The sequence below is a fragment of the Acartia tonsa genome, chromosome 1 (genome assembly GCF_053477335.1).
Source record: "Acartia tonsa isolate MP-2025a chromosome 1, ASM5347733v1, whole genome shotgun sequence".
Classification (NCBI taxonomy): Eukaryota; Metazoa; Arthropoda; class Copepoda; order Calanoida; family Acartiidae; genus Acartia; species Acartia tonsa.
Window position 1 is genome coordinate 51,310,975 of NC_137260.1, and position 22,733 is coordinate 51,333,707.

At 31.0% G+C, this 22,733-nt stretch overlaps 4 protein-coding genes across 5 annotated transcripts in view; all 4 read left to right on the forward strand.

Annotated features, from left to right (window-relative positions):
• Positions 1–300: 300 nt before the first annotated feature.
• Positions 301–4,561, forward strand: LOC145323499 (DNA excision repair protein ERCC-8-like). Its single transcript, XM_080165897.1, has 12 exons — positions 301–630; positions 986–1,063; positions 1,271–1,348; positions 1,473–1,562; positions 1,818–1,915; positions 2,119–2,233; positions 2,603–2,696; positions 2,849–3,037; positions 3,149–3,204; positions 3,462–3,562; positions 3,855–4,006; positions 4,140–4,561. The coding sequence occupies exons 1-12, from the start codon at positions 542–544 to the stop codon at positions 4,242–4,244; spliced, it is 1,245 nt and encodes a 414-aa protein (XP_080022023.1). The 5' UTR covers positions 301–541; the 3' UTR covers positions 4,245–4,561.
• On the forward strand, positions 4,521–10,398 carry LOC145323515 (histone chaperone ASF1A-like). Its single transcript, XM_080165898.1, has 7 exons — positions 4,521–4,665; positions 7,786–7,845; positions 8,137–8,196; positions 8,532–8,629; positions 9,077–9,163; positions 9,343–9,515; positions 9,816–10,398. Exons 1-7 carry the CDS (start codon positions 4,561–4,563, stop codon positions 9,869–9,871), a joined length of 639 nt encoding a protein of 212 aa, XP_080022024.1. The 5' UTR covers positions 4,521–4,560; the 3' UTR covers positions 9,872–10,398.
• On the forward strand, positions 10,368–17,923 carry LOC145323487 (uncharacterized). 2 transcript variants are annotated; one of them, XR_013880994.1, is made up of 17 exons: positions 10,368–10,648; positions 10,811–10,887; positions 11,304–11,376; positions 11,765–11,932; positions 12,249–12,300; positions 12,426–12,479; positions 12,658–12,724; positions 13,036–13,157; positions 13,493–13,629; positions 14,002–14,170; positions 14,609–14,731; positions 15,085–15,182; positions 15,511–15,620; positions 16,105–16,281; positions 16,890–16,941; positions 17,327–17,658; positions 17,795–17,923. XR_013880994.1 is itself a non-coding variant. In XM_080165892.1 (17 exons), the coding sequence occupies exons 1-16, from the start codon at positions 10,418–10,420 to the stop codon at positions 17,549–17,551; spliced, it is 1,935 nt and encodes a 644-aa protein (XP_080022018.1). In that variant the 5' UTR covers positions 10,368–10,417; the 3' UTR covers positions 17,552–17,578; positions 17,795–17,923. The 2 variants fall into 2 exon arrangements, 1 of the variants encoding a protein (XP_080022018.1); XM_080165892.1 differs by having other exon boundaries at positions 17,327–17,578.
• A 3,246-nt stretch (positions 17,924–21,169) lies between these two features.
• The window catches only part of LOC145330791 (ribosome biogenesis protein BOP1 homolog), a 92,232-nt gene continuing 90,668 nt past the window's right edge, over positions 21,170–22,733 (forward strand). Inside the window, exon 1 of the mRNA XM_080175460.1 lies at positions 21,170–21,212. The gene's annotated coding sequence lies outside the window, so the exon portion shown is untranslated. The remainder of the gene's footprint in view (positions 21,213–22,733) is intronic.

Genomic DNA, 22,733 nt, shown 5'->3' on the forward strand with positions numbered 1-22,733 from the left:
TTTCATAAATTTGGTCATAAATGTTATTTAAAAGTTCCATAATTTAATTTTGATTGTGTTTTTACATTACAAAAATATCAAAAATAAATTTTCCTTCATTATAATAATTTGAATTCTAAAGTTATTTTGGTTTTCTTTAGGTGGTTTGATTGTCTTGTTTTTTCTGAAAGTTTAATTTAAAATAAGCAGTTTTTATTTCAATTTTTAACTCTAAATTATGCTATTGTTTACAAAAGTATTATTGCGTCATGCCAGGTAAACTTGAACTACATTTGACATAAAGGCAGATTTATTGCTCGATATTAAAAAATATGTTAGTAATGTACTAAGGTTTGTTTTGTCCGTGGAAGTGGTTATATACTGTTATATCGAGTTTCATAAATATTCTGGGTTGGTTTCAAGTTTTATCCTGACTTTCCCCGCCCTCCCCTCAAGTTCGCGAAGTCTTGGTTACATAAATTTATTAAATTAAATGTAATTTCAGACAAAATGCTAGGATAATTGTTATATAAAATGTTATTTATGGCCGTTTCGTTTGAGAATGAATCTTATGAAGATTCTGCGAAGTCGCCAGAACGGGCAGTGGAAACCATACAAAGTCCAAGCTTCTATTCTTAATGAACAATACAGGTACACGGACAATTTTTAACGGGTTTTTACGGTCATTGACCTCACTTAATGTCCGATTATGTTAATATATCGTTGCTGTAACTTGATTTCTTCAGTTCTAGGTCAATGACCGATGAAGATACACAAGGTGAAATATATTCGGCGGATGAAGCGTTTTAAAGTCAATCTTTCTTTTTTTCTTGTTTATGTATATTTTGGCCCTAAATTACTTTAAAAAGCGTTAAAAGTTAATTTACAGTTTACACCTAAAAGTAGATATTTTTTATCTTTTCCTGTTTAATTGTTAAAATTATTGCTATAGGTAATGTTCCCCTTTTCATTTAGATTTCAATAATTGTCTATTTCTTTGTTGTAGAGGGTTTCAGCTGTCCCAAACAGTCGAGTTTAACCAGGACAGTCACACTGCATCTGTAACTTCTATAGCATTAGACAGGTAAACTTTGCAGTTATATATACTTTATTTATGACATACGAAACGCCTATCCTGTTTAATTTAGTCTTTTTAGAACAGTTATTTTTTAAATATTAGCTTTTTTTAAATCTTCTTGCATACTTTTAGAGGTGAGAGGTTTTGAAAACAATTTTGACTCGACTATCAAAACTTGTTTCATTTATATACAAAATCAATGGTTTTTTTTAGTGACGTAGAGCAGTATTTATTAGCAGGCCTTGGAGATGGAACCATTCTTTTACACAAAATCAATGGACAGAAGAAAGGGTAAATTGCTTTTGCTTCTAACAAGTTTATATTTACAACGATATATTCAACTATATTTTTCTTACTTTACATTAATGAGTAAATTACTATAAAGGAATAAGTAATGATTTTTATTTATTTTTAGTGGAAATTTATATGGTTACCAGAGCAAAATAGAATGGAGAGCAGGGAAAACTCATCAAGGGAGGCACAAACATGGAATAAAAACAGTCAGGTGAATCTTTATATTTTTTTACTTTTGATAAAAAAGTAAAAATAACTACCTAAGTATGTTTTTTTTTCTTCAAAATTTGAGTTGGTCAGAAAACACAAACAATTTTGGAGAAAGACTGTACTATTCCTCTTTTAATTATTACCTTTCTTGTATGACAACCTTAAGATTATATTGTAGTAATCTTATCATATTATAATAGATTTTCTTAGTTTCATTTAAGAGTTAATCCAATTGTAAAAGAACCTCAATTTTTAGTTGGTTCACAGACAATGGCATATTTCTGAGTTCTGGCCGAGATGGAAAACTTAAAGTTTGGGACACAAACGCAGGATCCGTTGTTGAAGAATTTAATAGTAAGATTTTATACATAATCTTTTTACAACTATATGTACTAGAAATTATGAATAAAAAAAAACTTAAAATGATTAGATCATAAGCAGATGTACTGTTGGATTTCCTCTACATTTTAATGAAAACATTAACTTTCGTGTTTTTATTAAAATAACAAAATCTTTCTGTCTGCTGCATGTCTTAATATGTTTATTAATATTTTTAGTTGAAGAAGGAATAAACCATCACAAGTTGGCAGATCCTGCATTTGGACCTTTGATAGCAACAGCTTCCAAGTCTAGAAATGTTATCCTGGCTGATATGAATACTGGTGCTGCGTGGTAATAATATTTCTAAACTGTCTGATTGTTAGTAGCGGTGCTACCTAACTATATTAAGCATATGCCCGTCCTACTGTTCGTGGTTTGGGGCCGGCCTGCCAAATCAATAAAAAGTGCTCACAACAAATATTTCTTGTACAGAGACTCAACCACAAACGCAAATAGATACACTTACAGAATTACTAAATAATAATAATCAATTGTTTGGATCAAATAATGCCTTTTTTTCATGAAATCATTGCTATAGTCTGATTTGTAGCTTAAACATTACATTTTCTGAAAATAGGGACAAGCTTTTTAAAACAGTCGTATCTTTTTTAATATAGTTTATTAGTCATCAAAATATTTTAACATTAACAAACCTTTCAGTCATACATTGAGAGGACATACCGGGGAGGTATTCGCCTTGGCCTGGCATCCAGGAGAGTCAACTGTACTTGCTTCTGGATCCTCAGATCACAAGGTAATATTAAAAGATAAATATTTATTTTTTAACGTCTTTGGTATGACGAATTGATTATGATTGATTTTCATACTTTCACTTTGCCCTTATTTTATTTGTAACTGAAACAATTTTTATTATTAATCCAGAAAACTTGTACGTCTTTTTTCTAGATAATGCTTTGGGATGTCAGACAGTCAAAAAGTTACCTATGTACCCTTGACTATAACAACGTGAGATACAAGAGAACAAAAGACTTAAAGCTAAGTGGAGAATCTCACCAAGGCGGAATTCATGGATTAGAGTTCTCAAGCTGTGGAAGATATCTTTATTCTTGTGGAAGCGATAAACGAATAAGAAAGGTACCTACCTACACATTATACCTACTTCTTTAATGATTTCTACACCTTACAAAGTTATTCATTTTTCGGCAAACTATAAACAAAAGTTTACTTATGATTATTATTTTCTAGTGGGATACAATGACAAAGAAAAATTTGAAGGTGAAATTTCCTGAAATTAACACAAAGTAAGATCTCATTTTTTAGCTTGTTCAACAAGTTCAATTATATCCTTAAATTGCATACCAACATTTCATCGAATTCAGCACAATTGGCCATTTATGTTTCATATTTTTAAAATCTAACAACAATTTTCTTTCATTTTTTGACATACGCTATCAAGTACTTTAGTATCTGCGTTACTAAAAATACAAAAAAGTTTTTAAAATTTGGTGTTTTCTATTGACATGAAACATGTGTGTTTTAATACCCAATGAATATTTAGACATGATGGGCACACTGAAATGAAGAATATTTGTGGTGACCAAGCTGATCTACTGTTTGTACCTGAACAACACAATATTTCTATATTTGATGCAGTTTCAGGTAACACTTAATTAAAAAGTAACAGGATGTCTGTCTGTCTGTCTGTCTGTCTGTCTGTCTGTTGTTAAAATCTCTCCAACCGCTGTACCGATATGTTGAAGCTTCTTATAGGTCAAGGGAAGAAGTTTAACTAAAAGGGAGTAATATGCAACTATCTTCACAGAAAGAGGTATTGTACTTATGACAAAAACACTACAACCCAAAAAAATTAATAATATATTTCTATAAAAATTCACAAAATTATATTTTTTTATCACAAAATGAATTTTAAGTTTAATATTTGTATTTGTAGGCGCTTCCTTACCTGGATTAGTTGGCCATTACAGTACAGTTTACTCTGTAAGCTTTTCTGCCAGGGATACAGTACTCTACTCTGGAGGGAGGGACAGGTTTATATTACAGTGGGATCCTCCACTTCAAATATCTGCTGCCCAAGCCAGTAAGGTAAGCTTAGAAATATTCTTTGACGCTGAGATTGTGAATTTTATTTTTGAAAGCTCTTTTCTGTTACCTACAAATAAAAAGCATATGAAAATTATTTGAGATCTAGGTCATCAAAATTTAAGATTTATTCTAGTACGTCGAAGACGAGAAGAAAAGTAAACGCAACGGTGGACAAATTAAGCAGTATACTGTGGACACTTGGAGCTCAGATGAGGAGGAAGGTGGAGATTCGGAATAGATTCTTCTAAAACCTGGAAAAAAGTGGTTCAGAATAGATTCGTCCAAGGCACAAACAAAGAGAAGGTGGAACCTAATAGAATTGGATGGAGCTCATATGAGGAAGGTCGAGATTTGAAATGGAATCGTCCAGCCAATTTAAAATAAAATTTCCGGCTAAAATTTGACAAACCTAATGTATGGAACTATTCATTAACACATTTGAGTTAAACTCAAATTGAATTGTATAATTGAATTTATTGTTGTTGAAATTTACAAAAGTGAAATATGTAAATTATTTTTTACCTAATGAATTGTTAAAATTTGCAGACAAAAAAATGGCCAAGATTCAGATTAACAATGTTGTTGTGTTGAACAATCCCGCCTTGTTCACAAGTCCACTTCAGTTTGAAATCACATTCGACTGCACAGAGAATTTAGAAGTAAGTTCATCATCTATTTTTTTTTTATTTAAAAAACTTATTTTTTTCCCTCTAAATAGTCATTTTTTATATACTGTAATATTCAACAGGAAGAAAGGGGACATTGGGCTGTTTATTTCACTATTCCCTAAAGTTCTACAATAACGTTTTCTTATTTGTTAGCTTAACAACTTTGGGGACTTCAATTAAAGGGGGGGGGGGGGAGGCGAAAGTGACACTTTTTGAAACTAAAACTAAAAGTCAAAGGAACTCAACTAAAAAAAGAGTTACAGGTCTGAGATTTTGCATGGCAGTTGCTTTATAGGGGTACAATATGGAACTGTGAAGAAACGGCGGCGCAACCACCGAAAACCGCCGAGAAAAGGCAAAAAAAAATTCGGCGGGAAACGGCGGTTTTCAGCGGTTGCGCCGCCGTTTCTTCACATTTCCATATTGTACCCCTATAAAGCAACTGCCATGCAAAATCTCAGACCTGTAACTCTTTTTATAGTTGAGTTCCTTTGTTGACTTTTAGTTTTGGTTTCAAAAAGTGTCACTTTCGCCCCCCCTCCCCCCCCCCCACAGTGGTCTATTTTGGCCTTTTGGTGGACATTTCACCTACCTCTACTCAAAGTCAATTTTCTCAGCTTGTAGTTGATAGAATCGTTCAAAATAAAAAGTGTGCGCCTTATTATTACCTAATACAACTCGTATATGCATCTAGAGAAGAAAAACAAAAGCCAACTGGCCTAGAAAATACTTTGAAACTTAGCTAAAATTTCATATTTTTAAAAATTTTTCTAAAGTCCTAGAGAGCCTAAATTCGATGTTTTAAAGCAAAAAAACATTTAAAAACCTTGAAGCATGAATAATTATTACTGTAGAAATGATTATATAAAGGTAAATGATCTATCACCAAACTTTGTACAACATACATTTGATACAACTAATTGAAGTTTCTTCACCCTTATTTTACGAAGTTATTTTCTCTTAGATAATTAATAATACTTAATGTAATCTAGTAATAAAAAACAAGGATAGGTTACTGGCAAAAATTATTTTATTTTATTGGAAAGGAATTTATCTAAAAATGTTGTTTTTGTGGTAACCCAAGTTGTTGCTTCTTATCACGAAATAAATACACAGGGATATGTTACTTGAAGACAATCTTTTTGGCTCCAAAAGAAAGTTTCATACAGCATGCAATTGCAACGAGGAAGGGGACATACGACCGTAAATTACACTGGTACCCAAAGTTTTATAAACACGTTATCTTGTTTGTTGGCCCAAAAACTTATTATTGAAATTGATTGGTTGGTTTCAAACTAGAAGTGTCCAATTTTTTTTACCAATGATAAAAGGGATGATTTTGTTCATCATTATTAGGAATGGATATCATTATTAATTAACCATACATTGCCTAATCCCTTTATATTAATCATTCAATAGTACTTAAATGGGAAGGAAAATGATTAAATTCGATAACTGAAAAGTCTAAGGCTTTGTTCCTTAGATGCCATATCTTTGACAAAAATAAAATTTCCAGATGGTTTTAGTCTAGCATTAAATATACTATTACTTGAATGTTACACCAGATTTTTATGTTCTCAAAAAAAAGGGAAACTCGCAGTAGACTAAAATAACTATACCCCCATCCCCCTCCTTTACCCCATCCCATCTCCTACTCGATAAATGAACTGGTAAATAAACGAGTTCCATGTTAGCAAGGGAAACTCTCAGCGGACTAAAATAACATGACCCCCTAATCCACCTCATTTACCGCATCCCATCTCCTACTCGATAAATGAACTAGCCAATAAACGAGAAACATGTTAGCAAGCTAAATTGACAACAATTTTTCCCCTGTCATAATATCCACGTATATTCTATATCCATTAGTCTATCATGGACCCGAGGCTATAGCATAAAGGGTAATGCGTTTGCTAGTTTTTATTTTGTGTAAAATGTAATCATACTAGAGACGTTAAAAAAGGCTGCAGCTTTGTTAGGCACGTTACTTTTAGAGTATGGGCATAGCATTGGCCCTTAAATTGATAAATGTAACTAGACATTTTTATTGATATTATACCTACTAGTTTAACAAAAATCAAATTATTGTTCGAAAATCTGTTTTAGATATCTTACATAACAAACACACAAATTTAAACATTAATGTTATTATGTTATTGAGAAGAAATAAGTTAAAATGCATTTAAGATTAAAATTAACAAAGAATAAAATTTTTTTTTTTCATCTATTGCAATTTTAGAGTTTACCCTATAAAGTTAAAGTTAAAATTTGAAATAAACCGGGCCCCGTAACAACCTAAACTAAACATCAAACTATAACATTATACCTGTATATTAAGAATACTATATGGTTTGGTATGTTACGGGGCCCGGTTTTTGGTCAAAAACTTAAAAAACTTAAAATTATTGCCAAAATTTATTGCAAAAATATTTAGGAAATGACATACAATTTTTTTAAAAACAACTATAAAATTGATGAAAAAAGTAAAAAATAAATCTAAAACCCCAGTTTCCTAATATATCATGTAATATTATGAATATAAATAGGTGAAAAAACTTCATTGTATCAATGCAACACTGAAAAAAAATATTTTTTCCAAAGATGGTGAAAATTCAAAAGGTAAAATTCATGACGTGAAAATAATCCTGAACCTTCATGTTTCAAAGTTCATAATTCATCAACCAGTAGTTGAAAAGACAAAAACTCTTCGGTTTTATATGAGATAGGGTATATATTTTCAAAATAAATTATTAATTTTGAGGAATTCCAATGTTGATTTTTGGCGAAATGTCCGGCCTTAGACCACTGTGCCCCCCCCCCTCCTTTTGATTGGTTAGTTTATTAGGTTGAGTGTCTAAACGTTTCAACCACTAATTGTAATCTACCTAAGGGGTAATGTTATGTGTCGTTATTGGGGATGTACATCAAGGTATCGGTTATTGTCTTATTTCTGTAGATCCCTGATTGTTTAATCTCATTAAGTAGGGGTAAGCTTTTTTAAAATATAAGTAGGTATGATGTTTTACTGATTTGAAAAATTACAAATTAGGATGATTCAATTCCAATATATTTGAAACAATATCTTGTTTTTTTCATGCTTGATCTTTGTAGGATGATTTAGAATGGAAGTTGACGTATGTTGGTTGCGCTGAATCTCAAGCTTACGATCAGGTATTTAGATTTCTTGGTAAATGAAAAACTAAAAAACCAAAGGGAAGACATCGTTCTTATAAAGTTTTCCCGAAGTCCTACAAACTCGTAAGTTAAACCTACACCATACATCCTTGGATGGTGATTACAATCATATCTTTTTATGTATTCCGTCATTTATAGCCTTTCCACTATTTTTTATAAAGGCTTATTATCCTCAAGTATACTAAAAGCTTATTCCTTTTTCCAATGTTTAACAATAGGTAATTAAAGCTTATAATACTAAAATGAATTCATTTTTTACTTCTTTAGGTTTTGGACACAATTTATGTTGGACCTGTACCAGAGGGACGTCACATGTTTGTCTTCCAGGTAAGAAACTATCCAAATCCTTCTTCAATGTGTGATGAATCTAATATTAGTTTTGACAAATATTAAAACACTTTTTTCTTAATGAACAACAACAAAAATACATACCTAACCTAAATGAGCATGAGTTTTAAAATTACAATAATTCTTAAACTAGGGAAAAAAATATGTTAAAACCGTGATCTTATCATATCTTATGATTACCTTTTTTGAGTATAAGAAATATTTTTGTTCTTACTTAAGACTACCAGTACCTAGCATATATACCAACTTTTTAGCTCAATTGATGACATTAAATATTGTTGTTGCTGTTTCTATAATTTTTTTTTAATTACAAGGCTGATGCCCCAGACTCAAGCAAAATCCCCGACAAAGATCTTATTGGAGCAACCGTGGTTCTCATCACATGTAGCTATCACAACCAAGAATTTATCAGGTAAAAATACGGACAGACGTTATCCTAGTCAGGGGTGACTTTGCATTACATAACATTTAATGACTTTCTTCAAATAGAGATTAGTACTAAAGGAAATCAAAATCTCAAATTGAAATCGAACTTTATTTGATCTTAGGACATGTTGATTAGATCTAGTCTATTTGAAAAGGGACCATTCGTTAGGGTGGGTTAAATTGGGTCTCTACTCTCTAATCATATTCTTACCAGTGTAAAAGAGTATAATTATGCGGGTCTCATATCTGATGTCAGAACGTAAAGCTCATTTTAAAAATTCTTCAAATAACAAAAATTGAAACTCAAACCTCTTGGTACATATACTAAGTAGGAACTACAATAAAAATGTGGCGCTTATTAATAATTCTTATTATTTATTCAATAATATTTCATTGAGTCATAAAGCTGAAATTATGTATTACAACATTTTAGGGTTGGTTACTTTGTCAACAACGATTACGAGTCAGAAGAAATGAAGGAAAACCCCCCAGAAAAACCTGACATTTCCCTTGTTCACAGGTATGTTCTGTTCATTTATGAACATTAGAATTTTTTTCATAATGATTGGGACAATGGTTGTCAACATTTTAGATATTGATCCGGTAGGTATTAGAACTAAAATTAGACCTCCTCTTTTTCTATAGTTTTCTATCTTATTAACTATTTTTAAAATTAAATAATAGTTTATTAATATTTAGAAACATTATGGCCGATCAACCTCGCGTCACCAGATTCAAGATCAACTGGGGAGACAACCCAAAGGGAGGCGAGGGTGAGAACGGCGAAGGGTGCCAGAACGAGATGGAGGCTGGGGAAGGATCAGCTGTTCAAGACACAGACTCCATGCTGGAGCCACTACCCTCAACTTTCAAGGAATAAATCTTTGCTACTGTTATATCCTTATTTTTCTGCTTTAAATGATTCTTGATTTCAAGATCAGAAGTTTATTTAGTAAGATAGGAAAGTTTCAGTGGATCAAAAACAAATATTTAATCAATCTTTTAGATAAGTATTTTTTTCTTGGATACAATAAAGTAACAACACTGATAACTTATCCATTATAGGTAATAATATGCGCCTGTTAATGCATGTAGTTTTATCCCATTTTAAATCGGCCTTAAAGAACAGAACAGGATGCTATAAAACAGTTCAAAGATTTAATGTTTGTAATAGGACGTTCATTCCATGGATGAGAGCAGCAACGTAGAGATGGAGATGGCTTTCTAACCATCCTGGCAACAAACAAACATTTCTTACTACCTGGATCATTAGTTCAGCGGCCAGCAAATAGTTTGTCAAGAACCGGTTATTCTCTATCAAGAGCTACTTCAGTACCTTTTGTCTTTTTGTATGATAATGAATCAAGCATTGTAAATCACAGCTTAATGATATTTGTCCAGTTATGACTTAATAGAACACTAGTCCTAATATATTGATCAGGATTTGATGTCTTTTAATTGCTCATAAGATTTTTGCACAATATTTTTATTATTATTTATAAACATATTTTAATGTTACACAATATTCCCTAACTAATACTCTAGTATTTTTTGCATTGATCATTTCATGTATGTGATGTTACTTTTAGCCGTTTAAACTTTGTCTTTTTTAATATTCTAGATATCTGTTTTTATTTTTTAATTGTGGAAAAGCATCCATGTTTTAGATACCTAGCGTAGAAAATTGTAATTTTCAATTTCTGACAAAACAATATCTCCTGAGTTAGATTTTATGTATGTGTAAATATTTCAGAATGTTATAGCCAATATTATAATGGAAGTGTTTCATAATTTTGAAGTTGACAGCAAGGATGCTGTAGATTTTAAAAGCAGTCTTGGAAAGGACTATGATACTGTTTTAACTGTTGGTTTGACCGCAAGCTGTTGTAGCTGGCCTGGTGTTCTGGATTATTTACTGCACAGTTGTAGGTCGGCTCAAAAGCTAAGAAGAAAACTTGTTACCCCACTTTCTGACTTCGATATTCTTTGCAGACTTCTTTTACAGGTAGGATAATTTATTAAGAAAAACACCTGTAAAGCTCTTGGATAAAGTAAAAAATGTTATTTTGTTATCATTTTTGTCCTAGGTTTTTACTATAAAACTTATTTTGTAGCTTTGCAAAAATACGCAACGCTCGTATAGATCTTTAATCATTTGTTTTTGTAGGAGGCAAACAGAAAACTTACAAGCGATAGTTCCTTTACTAGAAGTGAGTTGTACGAGTTAAAATCTTATCTACAGAGGTACAAAATAATATTCTTTTCTATAACTTTACAGAATATTTAACTTAGTGTCACAAAAAAGATGGAGCCAAAAGCATATTGTATTATTGAGATAATCCTCTTAAAAAAAACCTAGTTTAGGGGTTGGACATTTGACTGCAAATTATATTAGTACGGTGGTAACCAAAATTTTTCAAACACGTCCTCATTCGTTATCTTAAAATTTAACATAGGGGTCTTTATTTAATTTGGTTTGGTTGTTTAACCTATTCACCATTAATTTTAGTCTACCGAAGGGTTAATTTTGTTAATTCTAATTAGGAGTGAACATCAATTTATTGTTTTAATGTCTTTCCCAGAATATCACCGAAGTTTTATCAAGCTATTCTTTGTTATTAAATATTGATTAAATAAATGATAGTTATACCTTAATTTAGAACAAGAAGCAAAGGTGAATATGCAAATGGCGAAGAGTCGTCTACAGTTGAAGCTGCGGCTAAACTTTATAAGGTATACCTAGAAATTCAGGGAAATTTTATTGGCTGATAAAATAACTTAACCAATTCTATTTTACAACTATAATTCTGTCTTTGTAGCTTGAAGATTTAAACCTAATCTAGTAATCATTCCTACAATTTTTGTGAAATGTGTGTGTGTTAAGCCAATGTTTCTTAGTGTTTGGACCTGTGTGTGTTTGTGTAGCCATATTTTTTTTTTTGTGTTTGGACCTAAGTAATCATGAAGTATGACTAGACACTTTTGTATAGCCACTAGGGATATCAAGCTCCACGTTCATTACATTATGACTCGACCCGCGGTCTCATGGGAGCTACTCTTTATTACCTAACCCTCGCCGAGTATGGCAGGTGTCTAGTTAAAAATTCTTTTTCTGTTGTAGGATTACCTGACAAGATGCAATCTGGTCGACATCTGGCAAGTTTGTACAGAATATACCAACCTGAAACTGTCCAAAGTTGCAGTGATATTATCAACACCACCAAGCCCGTCAGATTTGTTGGTGCTTGGATCCCTGGGGGTTGAAAATTCTACTCATATTACACTGCAGGTATAAAGAATTTTTTTTAGACTGAACCACACCCCCCCCCCCCCCCCCCCCCAACCCATGAACAAAAAAATAATGCCCTTAGTTTGTATTTTTAATTCAGGAAAATAATTTTCATTTTACATCACATATTTGGTATTTTACCCACCCTAAAAAATATTTATTTATAGCAACCGCTTCCAATCCCCCCCCCCCCCCCTTCCATAAAAAGTGTAAATAATTTTGGGGTTTCTTTTACCACACTAATCAGCTCGTAAATTTAAATATCATTTTTTGTATTTGAATATTATAATATTATTTGATTTTTTTTTTCATTTAGGACTCAACACTAATAAAAGGTGAAGAAATTAGCCTGAAAGTTTTAGCTGATGGTAAGAATAATATATTTATTAATAATATCATAATATGTCTAAATGATTAAAAAGATTTATTAAAATAAAGACATATAGAGTGTTTATTTCTGATAATTTTTTAGAAAATAAATGTTTTATTGCAGAACGTGAATCTATTGAGAAAGAAAACTTGATTGACTTTGGCCTTAGTTGTCCAGGTAAGATTCGTTATTTTTAGTAGCGTAGCTACTCTAAGATTAGGTTATTTCCATGCGAACGTTTATCCTCCGACGATAACTTAAATATTGATCTTTTGTGCTGAATATTTTGGATTTAAAATTTTTTAAAAATTAAGGATTTTTGTACTCTTTATGGATATATTTCTCCTTGTTCTAGGCGTCGAGGCATGGATTTCATTTGTACGGCTCTTAGTGAACTCAAGAGATGATCTTTCTTTAGCAAGGTAAAATATTAGTAAAAAAAATTGGAAGTACAAAATTAAACATATATTAGGGATTTATAACTAAGGTGGGGGTGGGGATTTGTCGCTTTTTAGCTGTTAACGTGCGAGATATTACAATTTTTTAAATATATGATCACTAATTGAAGAATAGATCCAATTTTTAAAACCTGTTTAGACCATAAAAAAGTAAATTTATTTCTAAATTGTAAATAGTCTACTTATAAACCCTAGCCTAATATCCTCTCCATTACTTTTTAATCAATAAAATTTTGACTTCTCTAAATCTTTAAAAATAATTTAAATTTTGCTAGGTTAGTAATTGTGAGTGGATTATTGACCCATGCCCAATGTCAGGCTGTTAGGAAAGAAACCAGCAATACAAGTCTTACCATGCTACAATATCTAGTCTCATACACAACACAAACTGAATTAGGTAACATTATTATTTTTTGCGAATTCGCTTGAAACGCAAAAGTAGAATTCTAGGTTTTAAAAATTTAATACAGATTTTTTTAATTTTCACAAATACATTTGTTAAAAATAAATTGCTACCTAGGTAGTATTCCAGTTTCAAGAATTAGATCTCTTCTAATCAAAACAAATTTTGATAAAAAATCATTTTTTTATGTACAAGAAGTCAGTAGGGCCGGGGGCTTTGTAAAAAAAAATATTTATCTCGAACTAAAATTAAAGATCTTATACCCATTTTACAATGCTTTCCCTACCTAGTATTGATCTATCATAATTTTAAAATGATGATTTTTTTAGGGGGTAAAAGCTACGCCCCAGGAGAAGAACACCCCTTTGTTGAATTCCAAGCTCAAATATTAGACCTTGTGAAGCTTGTTGAAAGTGCACAGACAAAGGTTGAGTCAATCAAAGATCCAGAGACTGCGGTACAAAAGGTATAAAACTTAAATTTAAACTTTTAATTAAAAGCAAAGTCACTCTTAACAACCTCGTTTGAAACCCTAAGGGTAAATTTGATAGATTTAGCTGCAATCACAGATGAAAATCTGAAGATTTTTCCTTCATTTTCATCTACACTTCAATTATATTTGTCCGTCTTTCTGTCTTTTTGTATTTTAACGACACGCACAAAAATTTTAAATAGCTTTATATCTTATACTTGATTTAGCAAAATTCGAATTTAAAAAGTATAGGTTTAAATTGTGTATATTTTTCAATTTAGTTTTCTATGTTTTATCCTCATTTGAATCACCAATCATCATCTAACTTCAATCCTATTGTTTGATTTAAAAAAATATTATTTTCAGGTTACATTGCATTTAAAAACTTGGCTGCAGAAACGTGGTGTGAAAACACAATGTGACATAGTGGAAGTCTGGGATACTGCGGCCAAAATATTAAAGGAGAGAAATGCGGATGCAAATGGAACTCCTGGCAGAGGTCTGTTTGGCAAGGCGGTTGTCAATATGCTTACAGGTTTTTATATTATTATATTAGTCATAATTTTTAGATTTATTAAGGTTCTGTTCCAGATAATCACAAATCACGAGACCACTCCATTAGGATATGGGGATAAGATTACAATGGAACAGTAATGTAACGGAACTACATTGAAAATATTTATTTGAATCATATGTATTATGTAACTAACAACTGAATTAATTTGATGAAAAAATATTTCGTAATTTTAATTGGTTTTTATGGACTGTAATTTCTAAGATAGTCCCTGAAATAAGCTAAAATCGTGAAAATTCCAACTTTTCAACATTTATACTAACATTACACGGTGACTTAATCATTAAAGATTTTTTATGTGCCTTTTTTGAATTGGGTAAATAGGCTTAGATGTTGAAATAAAAGTTTGTTATTTAATCTCCCTAATAACTCCCATAAAATTAATGGTGTATTTTTCAGGTCTAGTTGATTTATATTCCTCACTAAGTCCTGAAATAGAAAAATCTTGTGAAGAAAAAGTAGAGGCTAAAACTCCGGCCCGAAGTAAAAAGCTGGCACAATTCTTCAGGACGCCTGCTGCAGGTATTATTATAATTTATATTTCATAGAGAATTTCTATTATTACCTATTGGTTTTGGCTTTTCCCATTGCCTATTTTATAGGGCCTTTGTCCCAAAAAGTGGTAGGTCATAGTACGCACAACACTTTTTATTTAACAAAATTTAAGAGATTATCTAGTTATGTGTTTTCTTAAGGTTAAAGATTTTATGTTGTTAGAAGGGGTTGGGGTGCACAAACAGTTAACAAATCTTTGCTGAAAATGAGATATCCTTTATTTTATTAATACATCCCTCGTTGAGTCTTTATGTCATCTTCTTTTCCTAAAATAGGAAGGGAGAATGGCTTATTAATGTTGAATTATTATTTCTTGGCAGGAACAAGATCCAGCCGTCTTGGTATGACTCCAGGATCCGCCACTAGCGGCAGCCAGACAATACCAGAGGAAGATGAATTTGATAAACTTGTTGATTTGGTGAGATAATCAGGGATCTAAAGGGATAAGACTATGTTCGATAAATTGATGTACTTCCCCATTACCCAATGATGATAAACTAAATTACCCCTTCTGTAGAGTACAATTAGTAGTTTAAATTTGTTTAAAATTGTTATCTTGTAAAATGTATTGTTACACGAACCAAAATTTTGAAGTCAAATGATTTCTTATTTGCCATATGATATGATAGCTATTTTTCTTTTAGTTTCTTGACAGGAAAGTTTATTAGATGTTTTTATTTCAAAAGTTGACAGTTTTTATGAGACATAATTTTGCTTTCAATCTTGTTGCAAAGCTTGTTTTTTAGGAAGGTGTAAGTCAGAGATTAAAAAGACGAAGATCAAGTTGTCAAGAATTGAAACCAGTTCCTGTGTCAGAAAATGATTGCAATACCCCAGTCAGGCCACAGTATACAAGGTTATTCTTTTCACACTCTGATTTGATTCGAATTCTTTAGATATCTTCGCTGGTGAAAAGCCTAATCTAAACGAAGCTGAGAGAAAAAAAAACATACATGGCCATTAAAAAAACTTCTAAGAAAACTTAGACAAAATGATTACCGTAATAAGGATAGGTTTTAAAAAAAAAATCTTTTTACCTGGAGGAATCATCTTAAGTTATTGTAAATGTTTTATGTAACATATATTTTTATTATAATATGGCTTCGAAACCGATTAATATCCGCTGGATTATACCCGGTTTTCAGCCATTCTGAAAAATCATTGTGTAACATAATATTACAGAAAATTTCCCACGAATATTAAAATAAAAATCATAAAATCAATACCAGTTTTTCGGCCCTCGGGTCTAACAAAACTGGTTTTAATTTTATAATATTTCATATTTATATTCGCGGATAGATGTCTATATTACGATTCGATATTTAACTATTCCTTTCTAGGTATAAATCTACTATGGCCTGGGCAGAAGAAAGTTCTCCTGTTCCAGAAAGTGCGGACAGGTCTGACGTACGCGTATTTGGCAGCACGCTCATGGCAGCTGGCGGCGCTGACTCACCAAGCACACCCTTGTCAGCGGCAGCTGTCAACAGCGTTAATGATATTTTGAAGGAGATAAAGTAAGTTATTTTGCTGAATTAAATTCACGAAACCTCTTAAATAACAAAATAGTTTTTTCTCGTATTCATTCGAATCCGGTGGATAGGAACCGGTTCTCATCCATACGAAAAAACTATGTCTAGCATCGTATTATATCCAGCTTTCTACGGATATAGAAAGTACAATCATAAGATTAAAACCAGTTTTTTTAGCCGGTGCCTTCGGCACCACAGGGCTAAAAATACTAGTTTTAATCTCATAATTGTACATTCTATATCCGCGGAAAGCCGTTTATAATACGATGCGAGAAATAACTATTATTACTGTCTAAGCATTTAAGGAAGAGTTGTGTCTATATAAATTATAAAAACACCTCAATACACATTCAAAGCTTTTCTGAAGTAGTTAGATATTTCAAAGATATAGATAAAAAAAATACATTTCCTGACTCATCAATAAAAATAAAACACTTTTCCAGTATGGCTTCAAAACCGATAAATATCAGCTGGATTAGAACCGGTTTGGGACCTACAAAAAAATCATTTATAGCATCGTATTTTAGACAATATACAACGAATATTAAAATTAGAATTATTACCAGTTTTTTGCATAATTCTTACACTTTTAGAGATAAGCAAGAGAAGGAAAGAAAAGAAGAAACAGAAATACTTCTGAAGAAGGTAAATAATACTTTTTTAAATGTCTATGATTGTGGCTACTCTATATAACTATTTGTAAACTTGTATGTTTGTGAAATTGGCTGTATTTCTTATTAATATTCAATCATATAGTTTCATTAAAATATATTTAAGCCCAAAAATAAACTGGATCAATAGTAAAAGTGTTGGAACAATCTTTCCACATTATTGGCTAGAATGTGTACACATTTTGTTATAACAGGGTAGTTATTTTTCTTTTTAATGCATAAAATAGGTTGGGAAAATCTTAACTTTTAGTCTACTAGAAATTCTTAACGGTTGACAGATCATAATTGAATTTGATGGTGTTTGATTGACTATTTCATTTAGGGTATTAAATCTATTAATTAAACAGTTTGTATTTTAGTTGTCAAAGCCGCAAGTTGCAGAGAAAAAATCGCGGAAACGAATCCTCGTGAAAGAAGCGGAGCATGACATGATGGAAAAGTACGGAGTTGAAAATAAGAAACCTAAACCTAACCCAGAAGATAAAGAGGCCAAGAAGGCCAAGGCACTAGAAGAGAAAAAGAAGAAAAAGCTGGCAACGCCCAAGGGGCAAAAGAAGTTGACATCATTTTTTACTAAAGCATAATATTTTTTTGAAATAATGAATTGCATCGTATTATAGACAGCTTTCCACTGATCATAAAATTATAAAATTTAAACCTTTTTTGCACCCCTAGTGTCCAAATAAAAGTGGTAATATTTTTTGACGTTTTCAGTATGGCTGAGAACCGATTAATATCCTTTCCAGTGTGACTTCGAAACCAATTTCTTCGGGGCTAACATCACCGGAATTAACCATATAATTTATCGTTTTACTTTCCGTGTAAAGTTGTTTATAATACGATGCGATAAATGATTATTATTTAAACATTAATTGTAACTACAAAATGATAACATTATCAGTACCTGAAAATTTAAATTGAAAACTAATACGCTTATATGTTAAAATAAAATATGAAGAATTAGATTTTTGTTTAAACTATATGTGGAGTCGTGATAGAAGGTAAGTAGTTCAGACTGCATCATAACTTGAGACGTTAAAATGTTGTGTACTAATTTAGGCATATTAGAATTGTCCTTTCGACTTTATACTTTGTAAGATTAGAAAAGCTTAGCAACTCTATAACTGATAACAGTACGTCCATTAAAACACGCAGATCTTTACTTTATTGACCACAGCTTTTTGTATAAAATATTTAGATATTCCATTCATCTCAATAATGATTCCTAGGATAACAAGGGTTATTATTATGAGAGAATAATGTCCAAAAATCTAGTCTTTAAACAGTAGGTATCCTATAATTAAGCAATTTTAACCTACTTTTTAATTTGATTTATAGGTTTTACGGATGTTGTCTAAATATTAGTAAGATTTTTTTTGTAGGGGGCTAATCCTCCCTAAAATTCATAAATCTGCCGTAGATTAATTCGAAACTTTAGAAACGATCGGTATAGCTGTTTATTTCTAACAGAACATACAGATAAACATCCTGTTACTTATGTGATTAGAATTATTCCAGATGATTATAAATTGGGTTTCTTGCCTTAATTCGTACTCCACTAAATGCCGTAGGCGCATTTTTAGATTCAAATATGCACACAATATTTGTGTACAGTCTATTTATAAGTAAGGAGGCTTATTTATAAACACAAATACAGAGGTAATTAGGTAAATTTTCGTTAATTTAGATCTCTTGAATTTTATAGAAAGAGATTATCTCGTATATCAATATTTAAGTCATTTTACTTGCCATCAAAACATAATTCATGGATGGTGCTTTTCGTATGGATGCTTTCTTCCTTGATAGTAACGCAGCTTCTCTATAAGCAACTATTAATCGGTCACTCAGTTAACTTTGATAGACACAATTTGACTGTAAATTATAAGTTTTATAAAAACGTTCCTCATTCGTTGGCTTAGAAACGTTTGGGAATTTTTAAACATAATTGGGTTTTTAAAAATTCCAAATTTGTGTAACTATAACTTTCTTTAATAAGTAAAACGAGCTTTTTGTGCTTAATTTGTAGTGTGTCAATTGTTCTACCCTTGTCTTATCCCTCGAGATTTTGCATGTGAATAATACGCATTTTGATGATATTGACTATGATGGAAAGAATTTTGATTAAGAGAGCACGATTCTTACCAACTTTCAATTCCTCTTCAATATTTAAGGTCAGATAAGCGCAGTTCTTAAAATAAATATATAATTTTAGATAATAGAAGTAAGTTGAGCATCTTACTAGCTACAAGGCCTATTTATTCGATTTAGGAAAGCTTTTTTATCAATGGTTTAAACCCTTAACAAAACTGCTTTGTGAAAAATCCAGAGAAAAAATCCCTATTTTTTTATAACTCGCCACTTTAGAGACTTTTAAAAAGGAACTTTTTAAAGAAGCATGCATGTGAATTCCATTGGTAATTTATATTCTTTGACTATGTGCACTGAGCAAAAATGCATAGAGATTGCTTTAGTTTTAGGACGTACGGACTTTCCCTATAAATAGAGTAGCTGCGCTACTGATAGATGTATAAAGACTGTTCCCAAACAGATGATTAACCTTTTAAATCCTTATTTATTATTTGATGTTAGAATATTATTTAGGGTATTTCAGGAAGAGTAAAACATCAATTCCGTATGTTTTTATTTTCTTCAAACTTAATATACATAGGCGTTAAGACTGTGTGTTTCGTGTAAGTTTTGTAAGATTTTTGGGGGTTGGGAGTAGGTCGGCTCCCCTTCCATTAACGTCTATGGGAAGGAGACCTTAACCCCCCCCCCCCTACAAAATTAAATCTCATCCCATAAAAATTATAATTGCTAAAAATTGTTTTGTGATTGCATCCGTACCCCAAAAGAACTTTCTGAAATAAAAAGTAATTTTGATGCTTTCTTAAGGTTAGGTTAAGTATACGTTAGAAGAGTTCCGCAGTGATAGGGTCCTGCAGGGGCTAGAAATAAGTATTATTTCTTCGTAATTAAAAATAAGTGGAGGCCAGATGGGTTCCGGTCAAGTGAGAGATTTTGAGTGAAAGAACCAATTGTTATAATAATATTTATGCGTAAATTATCGCACACCTTCAATAACGGGAAGTATTCAACCTAAATGTAAATGATTAATATTAACATATCTTAATTTGTTATGTTAAGTACTTAGTACAGTTACATAATAATAATTATCATATTCCCATAAATGGATGCACAATTTTGATAAACCCATTTTTAGAAACTTCATAATTTAAATATAAGATTTATGAGCATAAGTAAGTGCCCTGTCAAATATAGTAACATTCTGCTGACAATCAATTTTAAACGTTGTTTTTAAATGTTGTCCACAAAAATTTTATAATTTTATAGGACATTTTAGAGATTACATATCCATTTTGACATAATGTGACTGATTTTTGGATGCTCAATTTTCCAATTATCTGTAACTAGACATTGGACTGTAAATTACACTGATACCCAAAATTTATGAGCATGCTGTCCCACTCGTTTGCTCAAAAACTTTGGGTACTTTTATTACATTTGTTAAAATTTTAGGCGTTATCCTCTTAAAATTTTTTTTTTCTTAATTGGAAAATTGTTGTGCTTTGACTGACCAAGAACGATAATTAGGTTAGATTAGGTTATAGACTACGGGCCCGAGCGCCTGCGGCTAGGCAGGCTAGGGGGCCGAGCGCTGCGGCTAGGTAGGGCAGAGGACCGAGCGCTAATGTTTACAATCTTTCTTTCTTCCCAAAAATGTAGAAGCTTTTTATGATTTTTGATAATGACCACTTATTGTCAATTGTACTATCCCTAAATATATTTCCATGTTGTCCCTATATGTTGACAGTTGAAAATATAATTATAATTTGATTTACAACCATCTTAATTAACTTAATTATCTTAATAAGAGGTGGTGTTAACATCAACTAAGCATAGGTCAGGAATAAGTGGGATTGGTTAGTAGGTCTCCAAAGTGTTTTATTATTCGTTGGCTCAAAAACTTTGGGAACTTTTATTGAATTCTCATTGTTTAAATCGTTAAGTTAAGTGTCCAAACGTTCCACCATAAATTGTAATCTGCAGAACGGGTAATTTTGTGTATCATAATTGGGGGGGTGTATATCAATTTATTGACCATTGTCTTATCCCTTTATTTAGATCCCTAATTAGTTAGTCATAAAATAAATATTATTTTTTTAGTTTATTGCATTTTATCTAAAACGACCAAGCTAATATTGCTTGATTCACTTCTACAAGAGACAAAATGAATTGAAAATGATTGCTAAAATCGAAATATATCTTCATGTCTTAGAATAGTGTATTTTTTTAAAAATAGGTTAAAAAACATACTAACTTTAAAATATTGCATTTTACTTACTAGATTTTAACGCATAATAGAACTAGCAACTAGATGCTTTAGAGGTCTAACTTACCAAAAGCAGTTTATGATATCTTACAGAACACACATACAGATAAATAATTAAATAATACAATCCAATAAGTTTATTAAAAAAGTATAATGGATTACAAAAATTTCATAAATATAAATTGATGGAGTTTCCAATTACATAATAAAAACTTCTTGATTTTCTTTTAGTAATGGAATGGAGCTGCAGTAAATCTATCTATAGTTTATCTAAGGAAATCTGAAGCAGCGAAACAAGCCGCAAAAACAACAATAAAGTCAACATTCTGTAACTGAACCGCTTTAAATTTTATTCAGTTGCTTAATCTCTTTAAACTCTGAATAATTAGTTTATAAAATTTGCCTCACAGCGTCTTCATATGCACTTAACTTATGTTGTACTTAATAATAATTTTAGATTTAAACATAATATTTAAGTTATATCTATTAATATTATTCTCTCGATATAACCTGATTACGATTTTGATTTTAAATTCCTTGTTTTTTTAAAAGAAATAATTAATTCTTTACCTTTTGGTGTGTATAAAGTATTAAAAAATCATAATCAATTAATTTGTTTTAATTTAAAATAATTATATCTATCTTTGTCTTATTAGCAACCTAATGTATAATGTACCAACATATCTATTCTACTTTTACTTTTAAGTCAAAAATCCTTCAAATATTTGGCAATTATAATCCCCCAAAAAATAGAAATAGGAGAGAAGAACTATAGTGTGAACCCCTTTTTCGTAAATCTGACAAAGGAACTCCTCCAGCTGACAAAAAACTTTAAAATTTTTCGAGTATATAATTTCTAGAAAGCTAACTTTATATTAAGGAATTCAACAATTCATAGCTAACTTATTAAAGGATTTGTAATATGGTTTACACTATACTAGAAAATAAATTTTAACACGATATAATTTACGTGAAAAAGCTTTATCTTAAGAAATGCGACTATTTACAGCTGACTCTTTATATGAACAAAATGAAAAAAAATATGCCCTTTCCCTTTCCCATATGTGTACAGTGTATACACAGTACAACGCTAGGTCCTGTTGAAAACGTAACGAACGTACTGTTGTATTGCTATTTGTTGTTATTTTATTTTTATATAATTAATTTCGAGGTAAACATGAAACAAACATATGAATTTATGTATTTTAAATATTTATAATAGTTACGAATTACGAATTAAAGATTATGAATCATGTACATTTGAAGTCCGAGATATTATTTTTTTTGTTTTAATAGAAACTCAAGAAAAAAATATGATTTTATGAACTTAAATTCATAAAGGGATTTTTATTATTTTACAATGATTGCAATAGATGAAGCATATTTATTATTAATGCACAGATAAAACATAG

What these genes read in the sequence shown, in the direction of transcription:
- LOC145323499 (XM_080165897.1), top strand. Translation starts at nt 542, where the DNA reads ATGAATCTTATGAAGATTCTGCGAAGTCGCCAGAACGGGCAGTGGAAA. An exon ending in TTTCCTGAAATTAACACAAA is followed by an intron (nt 3,205 to 3,461) that starts GTAAGATCTCAT and finishes ATGAATATTTAG; the next exon opens with ACATGATGGGCACACTGAAA. An exon ending in TATATTTGATGCAGTTTCAG is followed by an intron (nt 3,563 to 3,854) that starts GTAACACTTAAT and finishes TTGTATTTGTAG; the next exon opens with GCGCTTCCTTACCTGGATTA.
- LOC145323515 (XM_080165898.1), top strand. Translation starts at nt 4,561, where the DNA reads ATGGCCAAGATTCAGATTAACAATGTTGTTGTGTTGAACAATCCCGCC. An exon ending in ACTGCACAGAGAATTTAGAA is followed by an intron (nt 4,666 to 7,785) that starts GTAAGTTCATCA and finishes TGATCTTTGTAG; the next exon opens with GATGATTTAGAATGGAAGTT. An exon ending in AATCTCAAGCTTACGATCAG is followed by an intron (nt 7,846 to 8,136) that starts GTATTTAGATTT and finishes TTACTTCTTTAG; the next exon opens with GTTTTGGACACAATTTATGT.
- LOC145323487 (XM_080165892.1), top strand. Translation starts at nt 10,418, where the DNA reads ATGGAAGTGTTTCATAATTTTGAAGTTGACAGCAAGGATGCTGTAGAT. An exon ending in TTAAAATCTTATCTACAGAG is followed by an intron (nt 10,888 to 11,303) that starts GTACAAAATAAT and finishes ACCTTAATTTAG; the next exon opens with AACAAGAAGCAAAGGTGAAT. An exon ending in CACAACACAAACTGAATTAG is followed by an intron (nt 13,158 to 13,492) that starts GTAACATTATTA and finishes TGATTTTTTTAG; the next exon opens with GGGGTAAAAGCTACGCCCCA.